We start from the raw sequence: 18907 nt of genomic DNA on the forward strand, positions 1-18907 counted from the left end.
TTCCTAGTTTAATAACCCTGATTTCATCTCAGTGAGAAAAAAAATGGGTGTTCTCATGATAAACCAAAATTAAATCAGAAGTAAAAGGAATATTGATTTTCAAAGATTCTAGTGCTCGCAAGTGCACACAAGCTAATAAATGAATTTCTGCAGAGCTATGGGTGAAGAATATTTTATCTCCAAATAAGAATAATTCCTGATGCAATTGCCTATTCACCTAAATTAAGAATGAAAATACAGACACTCCTAAGTGAAAACATACTGTACTTCTATTATCATTTAGATTGAGGCTAAACAGGGTCTCATAGGGGATAAATATTCTTAACAAGCAAATAAAGAATTCAGCCACTGGGGTTTTCTTTTTATTTTAACTGTTTAAGCTTTTATAACAAAGTTTTTAGTGTTCTGAAAGCCTTTTATGGCTACAATTATATGAACAGCACAATTTAATTAGCATGCAATGAGTATATGGTCCTATAATGGGAATTTTCATTAATTAAAGTAGATGGAAATACAAAAGCATTAGCTGTAAACAATTTGAGGAATCAAGAATCTGATTTGCCTATGTACAACAAAGGCAAACACACTGCAGTTATATGAATAATTTTGGTTTGTACAGTGACTACCCGTTTATCTAACGGTTTCAGACTTCATTCCACAAATACTCACCGGGTTTCTATCACTATTGGTTCTTGGGAGTCATCAGCAAACAGAACAAAAATCCTACATACTAATTCTGACATTCTAGCAGAGCAGACAGATAATGTACAACAGACAAAATACGTAGGCAATTATATATGGCAGAAGGTGATAGGTTCTACAGAGAAAAAGAAAAATGCAGAGTAGGATACAAGGTCTATGGTAGTCAGGGAGAGGGATGGGATACAGTTTTAACTAGGGTGATCAGGCTGTGCCTCATTAAGAAGCTTGACATTTGAGGGGCGCTTGGGTGGCTCAGTGGGTTAAGCCACTGCCTTCGGCTCAGGTCATGAACTCAGAGTCCTGGGATTGAGCCCCCGCATCGGGCTCTCTGCTCAGCAGGGAGCCTGCTTCCTCCTCTCTCTCTGCCTGCCTCTCTGCCTGCTTGAGATCTCTCCCTGTCAAATAAATAAATAAAATGTTTTTTTTTTTAAAAAGAAGCTGACATTTGAGCAAAAACTTTAAAGAGGTGACAGTATGAGCTTTGTGGGTATCTGGGGGAAGAACATTCCAGGTAGGAAAAAAAAACCAGCCAGGGCAAAAGCCCTACCTGAGGCTGAAAATTCCTCGAGCGTTAAAACCTGAAGCATAGTGAGTGAGCAAATGGGAGAATATAAGAGAAAAAAGAAAAAAGTTTTCTGGATAAGGAAGATGTGGTCCATATACACTATGGAGTATTATGCCTCCATCAGAAAGGATGAATACCCAACTTTTGTAGCAACATGGATGGGACTGGAAGAGATTATGCTGAGTGAAATAAGTCAAGCAGAGAGAGTCAATTATCATATGGTTTCACTTATTTGTGGAGCATAACAAATATCATGGAGGACAAGGGGTGTTAGAGAGAAGGGTTTTGGGGTAAATTGGAAGGGGAGGTGAATCATGAGAGACTATGGACTCTGAAAAACAATCTGAGGGGTTTGAAGTGGTGGGGGTGGGTGGGAGGTTGGGGTACCAGGTGGTGGGTATTATAGAGGGCATGGATTGCATGGAGCACTGGGTGTGATGAAAAAATAATGAATACTGTTTTTCTGAAAATAAATAAATTGAAAAAATTTAAAAAAAAAGTTTTAAGGTAAGTCCCTTTTGTTTACAAAGGGGAAGCAGATCTTGAAGACCTTTTATGGTAGGGCTAATTGCAGTATTTGCAAGTCCCAGTGAATGATGAAAAAGCATAGCCCCTTTATTCAAAATGAGAAAAAGTGCTGTCAGAGTTATTAGAATATAAAGTGTTTTCCTTAAAGATACTTTAGTATTTATAATATACGGATTACTTCTAATTCAAGGCATAACGGTATTATATTGCACAATGATAAACTTTCAAATGTCCAATAAATTGGAATTATAATTTTATACATATAAAACGTTATTATTTAATGTTTACATATATTATCTATATAATAATTTATAAATATTTTATTAATATGTCTTGATTGACCATATAATTTTCCTGGCTTGCTTTTACTATATATTTATTTATTAGATTATCAAAATTTATATCTCTCACATCATTTTCAATTGATATAACTGAAAGGTGTCAGCAAATGCAAGATCATAAATAGGTTTTTTTTCAAAAATTATTTTTCTTGTGATGAAAACTTTTGGATCTATTAGCAACTTTTACTTAAATATAAAATACAGTATTGTTAACTATAGTTACCACAGTGGGCAGAGGGGGTCAAAAGGTACAAACTTCCAGTTATAAAATAAGTAAGTCATGGGTATGTAATATACAAATAGTTTTTGATAGTCTTTACTTATGAGAAAGATCTTTCTGCTGATCCAACTGTTACTGGAGCTATTATGAGTATTTTATAGGTTACGACAACATTGAAATAAATTTCTTACAAATTACTTCAAAATACAAATTTTAGTACCTCTAAGCTGATGAATCTTACAAAATAATTTCTCTAAAAAGATTGAACGTTTCATACAAATCAGTTTCATGTCGTTTGGATGTAATTTTAAATGCAATTATACCCAATGCATTTTAATCTTTGCTCTGACATCTCCTGTCACTCATGGAGATGGAACAAGAAACTGGAAGTGGCTTCATAATTTGTGCAGAACCCAAGACACCTATTTATGAGTTTTATTGCTATATCTATGATTATCAGGAAAAATTTAATTTTAAAATTATCTCCTAAAATTTTCATTTTAAAATATCAGTAACTGGTTCATCTGAAGCTTCTTGTACAAATAGTATCCTTTTCTGTTGCATGATCTTAAATTTAATTTCTGTTTCTAAGCCTGGGGATATGTGCTTTATCTGCAATGTTTTCAAAATGGGAAATTCTGACCTCTTTGAGGAATTCTAACTCTTTGATATGCTTTATTGCAATGTTCCTATGTCCCCCCTTTTTATAAAAATTTTTTTAATTTTTATTTTTTTATTTTTTATAAACATATATTTTTATCCCCAGGGGTACAGGTCTGTGAATCACCAGGTTTACACACTTCACAGCACTCACCAAAGCACATAACCTCCCCAATGTCCATAATGTCCCCTTTTATTTTGTCATAGCTTACTGATCAAGTCTGCACCCTGAGTGCTAGCAGTTCTGTTCCAGTGCCCAAAACTAAGAGTTAAATATCACACACTGTCAGGACCAGTTCTGGGAACACACAGGGCAGCCAGCCTCCTGTGGCTGTATTGGTGTTGCCCCCTTAAGAAGCCCCTGCTTTTTTTTTTTTTTTTTTTTTTTTTAATGTTCACCATCTTTCAGGTCCTTAGCTCCCCATTGTCTTGCATGGCCGAGATGACCTTCTGTTGATGTTACAGTGGTCACACTCTGCATCTAGAACCATGCCCCAGCATGCCCATGCCCTCAGGGACATGCGGCACCCTGGACTGCTCTGATGTGCAGCTGGCCAAATGCTACTGGGTGGGTGCTGCCTCCTGTGCCCAAGACTGTGTGCGTGTCAGCTGCTAGCTGGACCCCAAGCACATGTGCAGCCTGCTGCTACAGGGAATCTCTGCTCTTCAAGAAAATGCTCCTCTGTCCCATTGGACTTCACTTACAAAATGCAAATTCAAATATAAACTTATTAGGAATTCCAAGATGTCAATAGCAGAGGACGAAACCAGGCATGGGGCCCTTTTCAGTATAGGGCCCTGAGTGGCTGCAAAGCCAAGGTCCATAAAGCTGGAGCTGGTTCTAAGCCATCATAAAGAGCTGGGCTTTTTCTCTGAATGAAACAAGGAGCCACTGAAGGGTTCTGAGCATAGAAATGACACATGCAGTAACTAGAGAGGAAGATAGGCTTTGCATTTCACAACAGAAAACTGGACTCCAACTGCTCAGATTCAAGTATTAAACATAATTTTTACAACCATTAGGTTGCTTTCGAACATTCAGTATACTCAAAAAGTAATTTTTTTAAAAACAGAATGTTGAACAATCTAAATATATACTTTTAATTTTGTCAGTCACGTCTCAACAAAAGTAGGAATAAAAATAATTTCTACATCTGTATTGAGGCTAACATCAGGTATAAACAAAGTAGATCAAGTCTACTTATAAAATAGACCTTGATTTAATGAAATGCATTTGGTCAGAATGAACAAAGATCAAGAGAAGCAAGGTAACTGTAAGAGCATGAGGACAGGTAGAAACAGGGATTTCCTCCAGGCCTCTCTTACAATTAGGACCTTTATCTTGTGCACCAGTTATGAACTAGCAGAAGCTATGACAATTCCTAACTGTCACCGCTGTGTAGTCCACGATGACCCCTTCAGACTCTCATTCTCTACCCTCACTCTTCCAGCTCCTGCTCCAGTGGTCTGCTTTGTCCAGATCTGTCTAGTTCATATTCCGCCAAGAGTGACACCCAACCAGCCCCAGCCCATTTCTATTTGGGTAACACTTTTAGCCCTAGATCTCCAAAGTCATGGGCAACCTTTGCACTGCTGCCCTTGACTCGGATTCCTTGCTCTGGTCCCATCAGCCATGGCTGCCAGAGACCACATTACAGGGTCACAACTGTCCTGCTGGAAACTATAGTGAGACAGTTTTCCCCTATCATAATCTGTGAGAATGACAGGCCTGGCAATGACCTAATTCGACACTTGATCAAAACATCTTCCAACACACAGCTTAACATCTCTCATTTCAGTGTATCTTCATGCCTGAGATGCTATCAGTCCTGGTCTGATTTTGGTAAACAAGGATCTTTTCATATAACAAAAATTCCTCTAAGAAAGTTAAGACTTAACTTTCAGTGCCTGATATATACCCAGCGCTCAGAAAATGTAGCTGAATGAGTGATAAATAATGGTTAATTTATCCAATCTAGTTCTTTTCCTCAAAGAATAGCCACACTGAATGGAGACATTTTATGGACAAAGGGAAGAAAAGTCATCTGGAGGACATGAACATTTGAGAGGGCATGGGAAAAAGGCACAGTGGTTACAGGACCACAGAGATCATGGATTCTAGAGCACAGAAAGAACAAATCCAGGAGGGAACTGAAAGAGAAGTTGTGTTTCACTTCCCACACCTGCCGAACCCCCACGCCCGGCACTTACCAAGACAAAGCCAACACCTCAGTTGTGTCTGTTTACAATGGCCAGAAGAGAAAGAGCTAACACTGCTGAATGCTCCTGAAAGTCAACCAGGATGAGGACTGAAAGCTGCCCACTGATTTGGTGACACCAACCTCACTGGTGAATTTAGAAGGGTAATCTCACTGAAATGCAATGAAATACATAAACACTGCTGTGTGATAGAGCAATGTAGAGATCAAAGGACCATGAAAGAAAGACCTATTCTAGTCTTAGTTCCACAACCTAACTACTGTGTGACCCCACGGAAGTCAGTTAAACACTCAGAGCCCTACTTTTCTTATCTAAAAGGGGAAAAGTAAGACCTGCCTACCCATGGGGTTGAGGTAAAAACTGTGCGAGATCATGTGTGTGCAAGTTCTATAAGGTTGGCAAAGCTCCACATAAAATCAAGTGTATTCTCGCTGTTATCAAATGACAATAAGTCTGTTCATGTTATTTAGCCAGAATTATGTTAAAAATCTGACCAAAAACACCTGGCCAGGCATAGGAATGGCCACATTCACTGAGAATGACAGAAATTCTGCTAAGAGATCTGCTCCAAGTAAAACAACTTTCAAAAGAAGACATTTAGATCGCGCACTAAGTAAATTTACTGCTGTATTTACCCCAACAATTTAAACAACATATTTTAACTATGGTTGTGCTTTTTGCCAGTCAATTGTAAATTCAAATAACTATAGTAAAAACCTTGCCAGTTGTAATCAATCACTTCACATTTGTGTAGGAAGGATTTTCCAGAAGCCTTTGCATTCCATTTGCTTTCTTTGTTTATCATTCATTGATAAGATAAGAAGGTGAATAATAATAACCAGAAATATCTCTGGATCATCTGGGACTGCATCTTCATTTCCAGAAGTAAAGATTTCTGATAAAATGGCAGATTTCTGCCTCACCAAAAACCAAATCTAACAAGAATCAGGGGGCAGGGGAGGGAAGTCCATACAGAAAAGCATTCACAACTTGGTAAAACCCTGCACTGGAATGAAAAATCTTAGTCCAGAAAAGTAGTGGTGACGAGCCAAAATGGGTGCTAGTTAACACTTCCTGAGCCCACACTGTATACTGGGGCATGTTTTTTGTGTCCAGTTCATCTGATCCTCACAAAGTAGCTACAGTGGCGCCATTTTCCCCAACTACAGATAAAAAACTGAGACATGGAATGAGTAACTTGCTCAACGCCACAGAGTTATCAAGTATTAAAGGTGGGAACTGAACCAAACTTTTATGGCTCCAAAGTCCACAGTCTTAACATGTTACATAGTCTCCCTCATTTATTTCTTTAGAGAAAGTGTTCAAATTCCTGAAAACTAGTCATAACTGATTAAGAACCTTAGCCAAATAGTTTCTGATTTCTCTGTTACTTTTTAATTGTCCTATAAACATGAACAACAGAGTGTTAAACTAAGACAGGTGCCCTTCCGCACAGGGGGCCCTGCACATGGGGCTCATACTCAGGAAGCCTTCCTCAGCAGTAGGGTGAGGTGTTTCCACTAATTTTAGAAAGAAGTGGCATGACAATTATAAACACGCACCAAAATTTCAGAAGTGTAAAGTTGCTCAGAGTATATCTCAGATCTCTGGAAAAGATACCCCTCCAGACAAACACCAGGAGTGTACTCTCCCAAGCCATCTGCCTAGATCACACAATCTCCAGCTTCAGTTTCTGGGTTAGTGTATCAGAAGCATGTACAGGCCTTTTTAGAAGAGACTGCTCTGATTCAGCAGGTCTGGGTGAGGCTAGAGAATCCGCATGCCTCCCAAGTTCCGAGGTCACCACTTTGAAAACCACCAGACTAGACAAAAAAGAAAAAAAGGAAAAAAAAGCAGCCATCTGTCATGTTTAGATTCACCGGGAAGGCCTCTGTCCACAAAAATACCTCAGGAAGGAAGCAAAAGTAAAAACTGCTTTTATAACAAAAAGAGCCCATCACCATGCATTCAACAAGAGAGGGAAAGCTACGGCCCTGAAAGAATGATCCTCCTCGTCCTGAGCCTCTCCCTCAACAGCAATTCATTGAATATCCAGTATATATCCAACGCCTTCCTAGGAGCCAAGGTTACAGCAGTAAGTGCAGATGAAGAGTCTGTGCTTTCATGAAGCTTCCATTTGAATGGGCAGAGGCAGGCAATATACAAACATGACAAGTAAACTCTGTGTACAGTATGTTAGTGGGTGACACATGCTATAAAGAAAAATCGAGCACAGTAAGAATAAGAGCAGGGTGGGGGCTGTTTTCTTACATGGGTGGTCAGGGAAGGTCTCACTGAGAAGACATGGGAGCAGAGACCTGCTGGTATAAGCCAGGAGCAAGAAAGAGTTCCAGGCAAAAGGGATAGCAAGTGCAAAGGCCCTGAGCTGGGAACACACTTGCTGTTTTTGAGGACCAGCACATATAAAAAAAAATGTTCTTAATGGACAAGGAAACTGTTTTACTTCCTCAAGGATGAATGGGCAAAATGATACTGAGTATGTGAAGTTCAGAAAACTGGGAAGAAAACATGCAGATAATTTCTCTTCATTCCAGTATTACAATGTTTTAAGAGCACAGTCTTTAACCCCTGGGGATAAAAATATATGTTTATAAAAAATAAAAAATTATATTTAAAAATAAATAAAAAAAAAAAGAAAAAAAAAGAGCACAGTCTTAACGTAAGACGTAGTTACTGATCACATCGGGTTTCGTTTTCATTTTGAATTTTGTTTTGATCTGCTTTCCTATCAGGGCCATTGCGGAGGAGAGAAGCCCAGATGTTCTCTGGCGACAATCAGCAGAAATGCGGGTGTCCTGCCGCAGAAATTAGAAGGGGCCCCATCCCTATCAACTCAAGACTTGGCTGTTCCCATTCACGCAAATGGCTTCTCACTGCAAGAGCCTGCTGCCCTCATCCCGCATACTCACCAGGCCTAGGAGGCTTGTTTAGTCCACGTAGGGGTGAGGCTAGAAGTGCCACGTGTTCATACCCCGGAAGCAGCCCCCAGCCAATGATAGACAGGTGTGGTGGAATATAGAGGAGGTTCTTTGCCTCTTGGGTGGAACACCTCTGAGGCATGCCCTTCACAGTCCCCCAGAGAACTCCAGTGGGACTGAGTCCCAGCTCCCAAAATAGTAACAAACTCTCTTGACATAACTCCTGGTAGCTTCCTTTCTTTCACTGTCTCACTTCCCATCTCCCTGGTGGTGCTCCCTGGGCTCACCTTCACAATCCTGGCCTCAGGATCTGTTTTAGTAGGGGGTATGCCAGCCTAACACAAGTATCTTCTGGCTAAGGAAGGAGTCACATCACTGTGAGAGAAAGCACCCCTGATCCACAAGTCAGTCTCTTTTATTGTCTTTTTAATTTTAGCCATGCTACTTATTTTACCACTGATCCAGCGATTTTCATCGCATATCTCTGCTCTGTCAGAGAACTCCTAGTTCCCACAGTCAAACTGCTTCATACAACTCTCAGACCATTTCTAGAGGTATTTTATCATGTGCATCACAAATAGCTTTAATTTAGTTTTCCTTGAAAAACTGACGGTGGCATGCAATTTCTTGAATGGCCATTCCTAAGAAGGGACATCCAGATTTAGACTCATTTGTTTGCCTACAATAGTAAATTTCATTACTTTAAATGTGCACCCTTAATACAATCTGTGTTTGTCAGGTAGACTGCCATGCTCTCTCCAAGTTCACAAGCTGTGCACAGCATGGTAATATGATCCTTATTAAACATCTTTAGGTCATCATCTTATATAATTTCAGGGGAGTTTAAAAGCTGATATGTGTTCTGGTTTTTAAGCACAAAGCCATGTTTTCAGTTGATGATAAAATTTTAAAAGAGCTACACTTAAGAGTTTCCATTTAAGAATAATAGTGAAATCACAAAAGTTAGAAATTCAAGAAATTCAGCAGAGCAGGAAGTGGAGCCAAGCACAGGTACGTGTTTATAAACGATCCATCTGGTGAAATAAAACTGTGGCCAGAAGTTGAAAAGATCTGTGGGAGCCAGTGGGTTTTTGTATAATTTGGTGGTGACCAATGTTTTCTACTAAAAAGCCAACTTTGAGAAAATAAAGTGTTTACTGGCAGGCATGTTGTGGTCAATGTCTAATAGAATTAGTTTTACTGAGTCCAATGAGGGAGAAGTCTAATAATTTGTATTACCAAATTTACTGAATAGAAGAACATCACAGAACAAATGACACTAAAGTTTTCAGATCTGTAAATATTAATTTTTTTATTAAAGTAAATAGTTACAAATTTTCAGGAAATGGCAAAGAGAGGACAGAGTGGCTCTGTGTATCCTTCACCCAGTTCCCCCCAATGGTTATTTCTTGCATAACTTGAGTATGTTGTCAAAATCAGGAGGCTGACATCAGTACAATATGTATGTCATTTTATCACATGTGTAGGTACAAGAAACCATCACTGCAATTCAGATCCAGAACTCCTTGGGTGCCTGGGTGGCTCAATCATCTGCCTTCAGCTCAGGTCATGGTTCCAGGGTCCCGAGATCCAATCCGACGTCGGGCTCTTGGCTTAGCTGGGAGTCTGCTTCTCCCTCTCCCTTTCTCTGTGCCCCTCTCCCTACTTGTGCTCACTCTCTCTCTCAAATAAATGAGTTAAATCTTAAGAAAAAAAAATTATCAAGAACCCTTCCATCACCAGAGATCTACTGATGTTGACATCTTATCAGTTTGAATAAAGTATAAAAACCTTCTACCCTCCCTTGTTTACAATATAATTGTCATCAAACAGTGCTTTATTTTTTGCTTCACCAAACACGGTTTGAGGAGAAACACAGTTTATTTTATTAATGCATATTTTTGCTCTTTCTGTTGTTCTCTCTTCCTTGCTAGTGTTTCAAGATTCATTCTTCTTTCATTTCCCTTTTTCTCAAGAACCTCCCTTATCCCTTCTTTTAGGGAAGGTACACTGGCAACTAATTCTCTTAGGTTTTCCTTTGTCGGAACTTATCTTTATTTCCCCTTGATTCCTGACTGTTAACTACACTGTGTATACTGTGTATACATTCTGGGCCGACAGTTCTTTTCTATCATCACTTGAGAATATTCTACTTCCTTCTAGATTTCTTGATTTCTTATGAGAAATCCACTATACTTCAAATTATTCTTTTTTTCTAAATGTAAAGTATCATCTCTCTCTCTTACTGCTTTCAGATTTTCTCTTTGTCTTTAGTGTTATGAAGTTTAACAATGATGTGGCTTAGTGGGGATGTGAGTTTATCCTGTTAGAGGTTTGCTCAGTTTCTTAAAGCTCTAGATTTATGGCTTTTGCCAAAACTGGGGAATTTTCAACCATTACTACTTTGAATACTTCTCAACTCCACACTCTTTCTCCTCTCCTTGGGGACTCCAATGACATGAATGTTAGATTTTTTGCTATAGTTCTCAGGAGGTCCCTGAGGGTCTCCTCACTTTTTTCCCAACCTATTTTCTTTCTTTCTTTCTTTTTTCTTTCTATTGTCCATATTGGGTGATTTCTATTGTTATCCTCTTCAAATCCATTGTTTTTTTTTTTTTTTTTCTCTGAGCTCTCCCTTCTGCTGTTGAGCCATCTGTCATTCTTTTTTTCTAATTTATTTAAGTCATTATACTTTTCAGTTCTAAATTCTAATTTGCTTCTTCTTTATATCTTTATTTTTTTGCTGAGACTTTGATTTTTTTTCATTTGTTTCAAGCATGTTCCTAATAGCTCATGGAAGCAGTTCTATAGTGACGGTTTAAAATCTTTAGATTGTTCCAGACCTGTGTCATCTATGTACTGGCTTCTGTTGATTATTTCTTCTTATGTGAGCTGATGTTCTCCTGATTCTTGATATTTCATATTTGATGCATGATTTTCAATTGTACCCTAGATAGCTTAGGTACTATGTTATGAGATTCTAGATCATAATTCCAATCTTGTTTTGGCATGCTGTAGGGGTGAAATTTCAGGCTCCCTTCTAGGCCTCATCTGACACCCACCCTGGAAAGGAGAGGAAGGGGGACCTTGCTGCTGCCCACTCATTCCACATCGGGGTGAGGGAGGCCTTGCTCCTATTGGATGGTGGTGAACTCCAGCATTCCACACAACTTCCAATGACAACTTGGGGCAGGGGAGAGGGAGAAGTTATCTCCAAGTGGCGATGAAATTCTTTCCACTCCTCTGATACCACCCTGGCAGTGGGGAATGGGGTCCCTTGTGACAGCCAGGCCTTTGCTGTTGGGGTGGGGCTGGGGATTTTTCCATGGTATCTGGATGGAGTAAGGCAACTAGTATCTAGAAGTTTCTGTCTCATACAGTTGCCCCTTTCCTGGTCCTCTGGCTGTAGAGAACGGACTTTTCTTACCACTTTTGACTGAGATTATTAGTGTTTCTGGGTTGCCAGTTTTTATAGCATCCAGTCTGGGACACATGAGGGGAAAAAAACCCGAAAAATAAAACAACAACAACAACAACAAAACAAAACCAAACCCACATCATTCCTCAGGTCTTGAGTTCCTCTGGCTCGTCTACCTTCTTCTCCCCAACTTTCAGAATCTTTTTATGTCTCTTTTATATATAATGCCCAGAGTTTTTACTTGTACTTAGAAGAATAGAGAGGAGTGTATCTACTTCATCTTGGTCTGAAGCCATAAGCTACTGGGCATATTTTTTTTTTTAAGATTTTATTTATTTATTTGACAGAGAGAAATTACAAGTACACTGAGAGGCAGGCAGAGAGAGAGAGAGAGAGAGAGAGAGAAGGAAGCAGGCTCCCTGCTGAGCAGAGAGCCCGATGCGGGACTCAATCCCAGGACCCCGAGATCATGACCTGAGCCGAAGGCAGCGGCTTAACCCATTGGGCCACCCAGGCGCCCCAGCTACTGGGCATATTTTTAAAGTGGAAAAAAAATGTCTAATTTTTTTCAACCCTGAGAATAAAGAAGGCACTGAAGTTCCCAAAGTACATTTGAATGTACTCTTTCTTTTCATACCAAAACAATCTTGTAAAGTTGGTCTTATTGGTGTCTACCTTTCTCTGAGGGGATAACTGATTTGGAAGGGGCAGGTCAGACCCAGAGTCCCAGAGTAACTAAATCACAGGGCCGAGAGCAGAATCAGATCATTCCATTGCCACACTGTTGGAGCCAGATAAGGTAGAAGCATGAGTACACAGAGGTGAAAAACCGGCCAGTGAGATTTGAGTTTACTTTTTTAAGTACTCTTGTTGTGGCTTCTCTTGTACTCCACTCTGGTCTCCTTGTCTCTGCTTAGTGCAGCAGGCCTAGACAAGCTATGCAACTAACAGCAGCATCAGCAGAGCCTGTTTCCCAGAGCCACAGCATGCTGCAGAGTCCTGACCCTGCCCCACTGGAAGTGTGGGACCACCCCTCCCATAAGCCTATCTCCTTGACCGAGGCCTGTCCTATTGCCCAGCCACAGCACCGGGCAAGTATTCTAATACATCCCTCTTTAAGACTGCGCCGGCAGTCCTGGAGCCTGCTTTCTCTCTACATGCTCTTCTCAGCTTGCACTTGGTATTGTTCAACCGTGGTAAAATCAGAGGTTAAAAAGAACTGGTTCGGAGTGCTTGGATGGCTCAGTCAGTTGAGCATCTGCCTTTGGCTCAGCTCATGACCCCAGGGTCCTGGGATTGAGTCCTGCATCAAGCTCCCTGCTCAGCAGGGTGTCTGCTTCCTGCTCTGCCCCACCCCCCGCCCATGCTTGTATGCACACACACACACACACTGTCTCTCTCTTTGAAATAAATAAATAGAATCTTAATTTAAAAAAGAAAGAAAGAAAGAAAGAAAGAACTGGTTCACAGGGTGACTAAAAGCGTCATCACCGGGCTGGCCTCATTGCACTGCAGATGCATTAGCTTGTCCACTGCCAGCTGTGGGGACCTCTGTCTTTGGCTTAATCAATCCCCCTGATGGTGTGCACCCTACTCATTTTGGTCAAACTACATTTTTCTAAAATACTAAATTTCTATGTTTTTCCAAAAGCACCCACTGCACATAAAAATATATTTCCTACACCCCAAGCTTTTAGGTAAAACCTAAGACTGACTGAAAAATGGGGATTCTGTAGACTTACAAGTGCATGGGATAGGACCTCAGAGAAGTTGAGAGTTCAACCTCCTCTCCTTCAATTTTTCAGTCAAATTCGCTCTCAGGATGAGGCACCATATTTGGCTTGTGACTTTAGGCAACCCATGAGAGTCTACTACATACTCCCAAAATAGTTGCACACCAGCTTGAAAACCAGAACACTGGGTGAAATGTCACATCAAACCACAAATTCCTTATACCTTAAATGAATATTACACTGTATGACAACTATACTTCAATAATAAACTAAAAAAAAAAAACCCTCTACAATCTCTTTCATATCACACAATACCATGTACTATACACATTTGTGTGATTTGTGTGCCTACTAAATTTTATCTTTATAAAAATCTAATCCAAAATCCATAAGCAAAACTAATATGAAAAAAGGCTGTTTCTGCATGTTACTAAGCAACACAGGATATATTTCAGAAAAAGTTCAAAAGACACAGGATGACAAAGTACTTCCTACAGAAATGTACTCAATAATAAACAACTAACCATGAAGATTCTTTTACTTAATCTCCAATGACACAAATGTAAATCTTTATAAATTCTCACCACTGCACCACCTCACTTATTTGTGGAGCATAACAAATAACATGGAGGACATGGGGAGATGGAGAGGAGAAGGGAGTTGAGGGAAATTGGAAGGGGAGATGAACCATAAGAGACTATAGACTCTGAAAAACAACCCGAGGGTCTTGAAAGGGTGGGGGGTAGGAGGTTGGGGGAACAAGGTGGTGGTTATTAGGGAGGACATGTATTGCATGGAGCATTGGGTGTGGTGCAAAAACAATGAATACTGTTACGCTTTAAAGAAATTAAAAAAATAATAATTAAATTAAATTAAATTAAAAAAAATTCTCACCACTGGTCATGCAGCTCTGCAGTCTTGTAGTCTTACCATTCTCTGACTTAGGTAGGAAAAGATGAGTCTAAATTAGCGAGACTCCTGAATTGCACAATTTTAGAAAGAAATAGAACTAATTTTTATTTCACTTTAATTGTACACAGCAACCAAAATTAAGCTACAATATATTAACCCAACAGAACAGCTTGAAAGGGCCTGTGTAGAGTGGCTGGATTTCCACTGGGCTTTTATTCCTGAAGACCAATCACAGGGAATAGAAGGTATTTCTTAAAATCACCAAATATCTGAGGAAAATCTGCACCAGGAAAGCAACAATCGGCACAAAAACTTAAAAAAAAAAAAAAAAAGAAAGAAAAGAAAAAGAAAAAAAGCATGGGGGGGGAGCCAATCCAAATAATTGTCTTCAGAGTGAAAAGGGAGGACATTACAGACATTACATCAATAAACAAGAACAGACCTTCTCTCCCCATCTCTAGAATTTAAGCAGCCAGTGAAGAGAATGCACATGACACAACTGAAAAGCAAATTACCAATGCTAGAAGACTGAGCTAACAAATTTTTCAGAACTTAGAACCAAAATACAAAGAGATGGGAACTTCAATTATAATATTTGAAGGAGAGAAGTGATAGTTCTGGAAATACAAGTTCCAAAAAGAGAAAATAAAAAGATGGACAGAAGGAAATGATTTTGTTCATTCTTAAAGATATTATCAACATGATGACCTGACCCTTGAGCTTGAATGTAAGAGTTTTCAGACTGAAGTGGCTGAATGAGACAAGAATACATGAATACATGAAAAAACAATCATGCCTACATGATCTGTTGATTCATTGATACAAAAAAAGAACAAAATCAAAAAATCCTAAAAGCTTCCAGAAAGGAAAAAAGAAAGGCATTTTCTACAAAGAAATAAGATCCAGATTGACACTGACATCTCTTCAGCAACACTGCAAATGAAGGGGCAATGGAGCAGTATCTTCACAGTTACAAGAGAAAGGAAATGTTTAAGCTGGGATTATCCTAGGCCCAGTCAAATTCCATTTAAAAATTTATTAAAGATGATGACCAGCAAAAAGGAATCTAAGAAGTAGAGAAGAGTATAAGGAACAATGATGAGCAAAGTAATAAATATTAACTCAGAGACACATTTAAATAAATGCTATTAATAAAAATGATTAACAACAACCCAGAATGCAGTTATCAGTTGGTCTCAACACTGGAAATGATAGGGGTCGGAAAGGCAAAGTTAAGGTGTGCAAAGTGAGAGGCAGAGGGAAAAAGTTAAGATATTGAGAAAAAATACAAATGAGTTTAAATATCTGAACTTACAAATGAGTTTAAATATCTGAACTTAAACTACACTGGGGCTGTTAAAATACAATGTACACCTTCAGGGAGAAAATGGAAAGCAGCAGCAGCAGCAACAAGTATTGTCAAACCAACAAATAGCAACAAAGGAAAACAATAAAGTATGGTGAATGGAAAAAATAAATTAAGATCGAAGAATAGCTCCAAACATCATTATCATCATTGTGTATTATATTTATAAATATAAACAGGTCAAAGTACCCAGTTAAAGATCAGGGACTCTGAGTGTGGCTGGAAAAAAAAAGCCAGCTATATTTTATTTAGGTCATACTTAAAAACAAAATGTTGCAGGGTAGTTGAATTAAGAGATGGAGAAAGATAAACCAGATAAAGGCTAACAGAAAACAAAACAGCAAAAATAGTTTCAGGAAAAATGGGATATAAGGAAAAAAGTCTTAAAAAGGACAAAGAAGGCGCCTGGATGGCTCAGTCAGTTAAGCATCCAACTCCTGATTTCAGGTCAGGTCATAATCTCAGGGTCGTAAGATCAAGCCCCACATTAGGCTCATGCTGTGCATGCAGCCTGCTTAAAATCCTCTCTCTCCGTTCCTCCCACCCCCCACTCTGCTCTCTCTTCTCTTCAAAAGATAGAATCCACTAAGAACACTTGAGCAGCCTGGATAAAAATGCTTGTCATCATCAGGTTGGGTGTCATTGCCAAGTCAGAGAACAAAACAAATCCCAGCCTTTGTAGAGCTTTTGTTCCATTGGAAGACAGACCAAAACACTAACAAACAACAAAACTACACAGCATGTTGGATGGTGGTAAGTGCTAAAAAACTAAAATAAAACAGAGAAGGGTGAAAGGGAATGCAATTTCAAGTGCAGTTATCAAAGGCAAGCCTTACTGAGAAGGGAACATATGGGCAAGACAGCAAAGCTAAGGGAGCAATGATGCAGATTTCTGAAGGAAGACAATTCCAGGCCAGGGACCCAGCAAGAGCTGGAAAGGGAAGTGGGCTCAAGATGGAGGAGCTCATTAATAGTCAAGAAAGAACCAGATATCCAGGAAACAGAAACTAAGGCTCCCTCCCTGAAGGACTTTAGGAAGTTTCAAAATAAAACACATGAGGTCAGCTTACTGAAAAATGACATAACCCAAAAGATTACTACAAGGAAGAGAATTTTAGAGATGTGTGACACACAGTCAAGGAGACCTGAATTTAATCTGGAGAGGTTATGGGATTGTGACTCTAACTGAAACAGCCAAAGCCTACTTGATTGCATTTCACTCACCATGAAGGAAGACTGTCTTAACAGAGAAAGGCTTCATTTGAGTAGGATTCAGAAAACAGCGGGGAGCCCACTTCCCCCTCTCTCTCTGCCTGCCTTCTGCCTACTTGTGATCTCTATCAAATAAATAAATAAAAATCTTTAAAAAAATTAAAAAATTAAAAAATTAAAAAAAAGAAAACAGAGTTTGAGAGACAAAATGTGACTATGGGTTTCCAGCAAGGTCTACGGGAAAGGGTATACTGATGAGTGGAACTGAAAAATGGGCTTATTTAAAGGATACAGATCTTCCTCCATTTATAATAGGGCTCTGTCCAAGAAACCTACCACAAGTCGAAAATGCATTTAATACACCTAACTCACCGGACACCACATGTTAGTCTAGCCCACCTTCAGTGTGCTCTGAACCTGCAGGGGGGTAAATATCATCTGCCAGAAAGCCTGTTTTATAATAAAGTATTGAATACCTCATGTAATTTAAAAAATGGAATGGTTATATGGGGACAGAATGGCTGCAAGTGCATTGGTTACTGACCCTTGTGATCACATGGCTGGCTGGAAGCTGTGCCCACTGTCTCTGCCCAGCATCACAAGGGAGTACTCTACTGCAAATCACTAGCCCAGGAAAAGAGCAAAATGCAAAATTCAAAATAGGTTTTCTACTGAATGCCTATCACTTTCACACTACCCTAAAGTCAAAAAGTCATAAGTTGAACCATCCTAAGCTGGGGACTGCCTGAACATTTTTCATTTTAATCATGAATATAGATGTATCTGGAGATTATGAGGTCACTGGAATCACCCAACTGATACAAGGATAAGAAAGCAACTGTAGGTAGTGGTAATTTCTCATATAGATTTCCTATAAGAGGAGAATGTCCTTATCAAAAGGGCCTGAGTGTCTAGTCCAAAGGAGACTTTTGCCAATATATGCTAATAAAATAGCATTCTGATTTATTCGGTATTGTCATGTGAGTTTGGTTCTAATAGTCAATAGCCTCGAACTATCTGAATACATAGAAACACAAGGGACCTAGAAGTTAAGGGCCAAGCTTTGAAAAGTAGTTATTACTGTGAGATTGGGCTGGGTCAACCATTAGTAGGCCTCCTGGTGTCACCCATACCTCAGCCTTCATCCCTCTGGTCAGATGTTAGAAATGCTATATTGAAGGAAGAGCCTGGATGTAACAGTATGGCACTCCATTACCATGAGCCACACAATACTGAGCAGTGTCACTTAATCTCTCCGATCCTCAGTTACACAGCCTGTAAAATGAGAGTAATAATGGCTCTTCTACCTCTCTGGTTTGTTTTAAGGCTCAAAATCTACATCTAAAATGAACAGCTATATAAGTAGAAGGTATTAATACTAGCATCATTGCATGTCCTGAAGCAATGAGTATATGATTGATACGTTGAAGCACATTACCACAATTATCTGAAAATTGAAGACAAGATGAAAAACCACCAACCCACCGAATAAAATACAGGAAATCCTACCTCTCGGCAACTGGTTTGGCAATGTTTTCAAAAATGGTCTCTTGGTTTGCACCCTGATCAAAAATCTTTTGAAATCTGCAAATATGAAAGTGGTAGTTATTGAAAAGCTGAGCTTCAAACACAATTGGATTAATTTTTTTTTTCCTAAAAGCTTTGCAAATTACTCCATATTTACATCACTGGGCTTACCTAACCTGACACAATGTTTGCCCTGTAGTCCTGACCACACAGCGCTGTTGTACCCCTGTATACAAATGGTGGGTAAACAGTATTGCTTTGACAAGATCTGCACAATAAATCCCTCTGAAAAACTGCAGCAGCTTTGAACCAAATAATAAACTGTGTGTTCTTTAGCCCTCAAGAGGGACAGTGTCTGCAACTGGCATCAAATTCAAATCCAGATAAGTATGTGAAATGGAAACCCAAGAACAGGATGTAAATAAGCCAGTGAACTTCTGATGTCTGACCTGTAAGGACAGAACGCAGCTGTGAAATGTACAATTATCGAACTTAGTTTTTAAATTGTGAACTGAGGTTGATTTTTCATCAGTAGGTGCTACATCCTGGTATCGGCCACTTAAA

The 18907-nt window shown here is 39.3% G+C and overlaps 1 protein-coding gene across 8 annotated transcripts in view; it reads right to left on the minus strand.

Annotated features, from left to right (window-relative positions):
- Nucleotides 1–18907, minus strand: part of KIF6 (kinesin family member 6) — a 521280-nt gene that overhangs the window by 412072 nt on the left and 90301 nt on the right. For 6 of the 8 annotated variants that reach the window (XM_082731109.1, XM_082731108.1, XM_082731113.1 and 3 more), the window contains one exon: nucleotides 18326–18400. The exons of the other annotated variants lie outside the window; for them this stretch is intronic. In XM_082731109.1, the coding sequence (XP_082587235.1) occupies nucleotides 18326–18400 (75 nt within the window). The remainder of the gene's footprint in view (nucleotides 1–18325; nucleotides 18401–18907) is intronic. 8 annotated transcript variants of the gene reach the window in all.

This window comes from Mustela nivalis, assembly GCF_964662115.1.
Source record: "Mustela nivalis genome assembly, chromosome: 5".
Lineage (NCBI taxonomy): Eukaryota > Metazoa > Chordata > Mammalia > Carnivora > Mustelidae > Mustela > Mustela nivalis.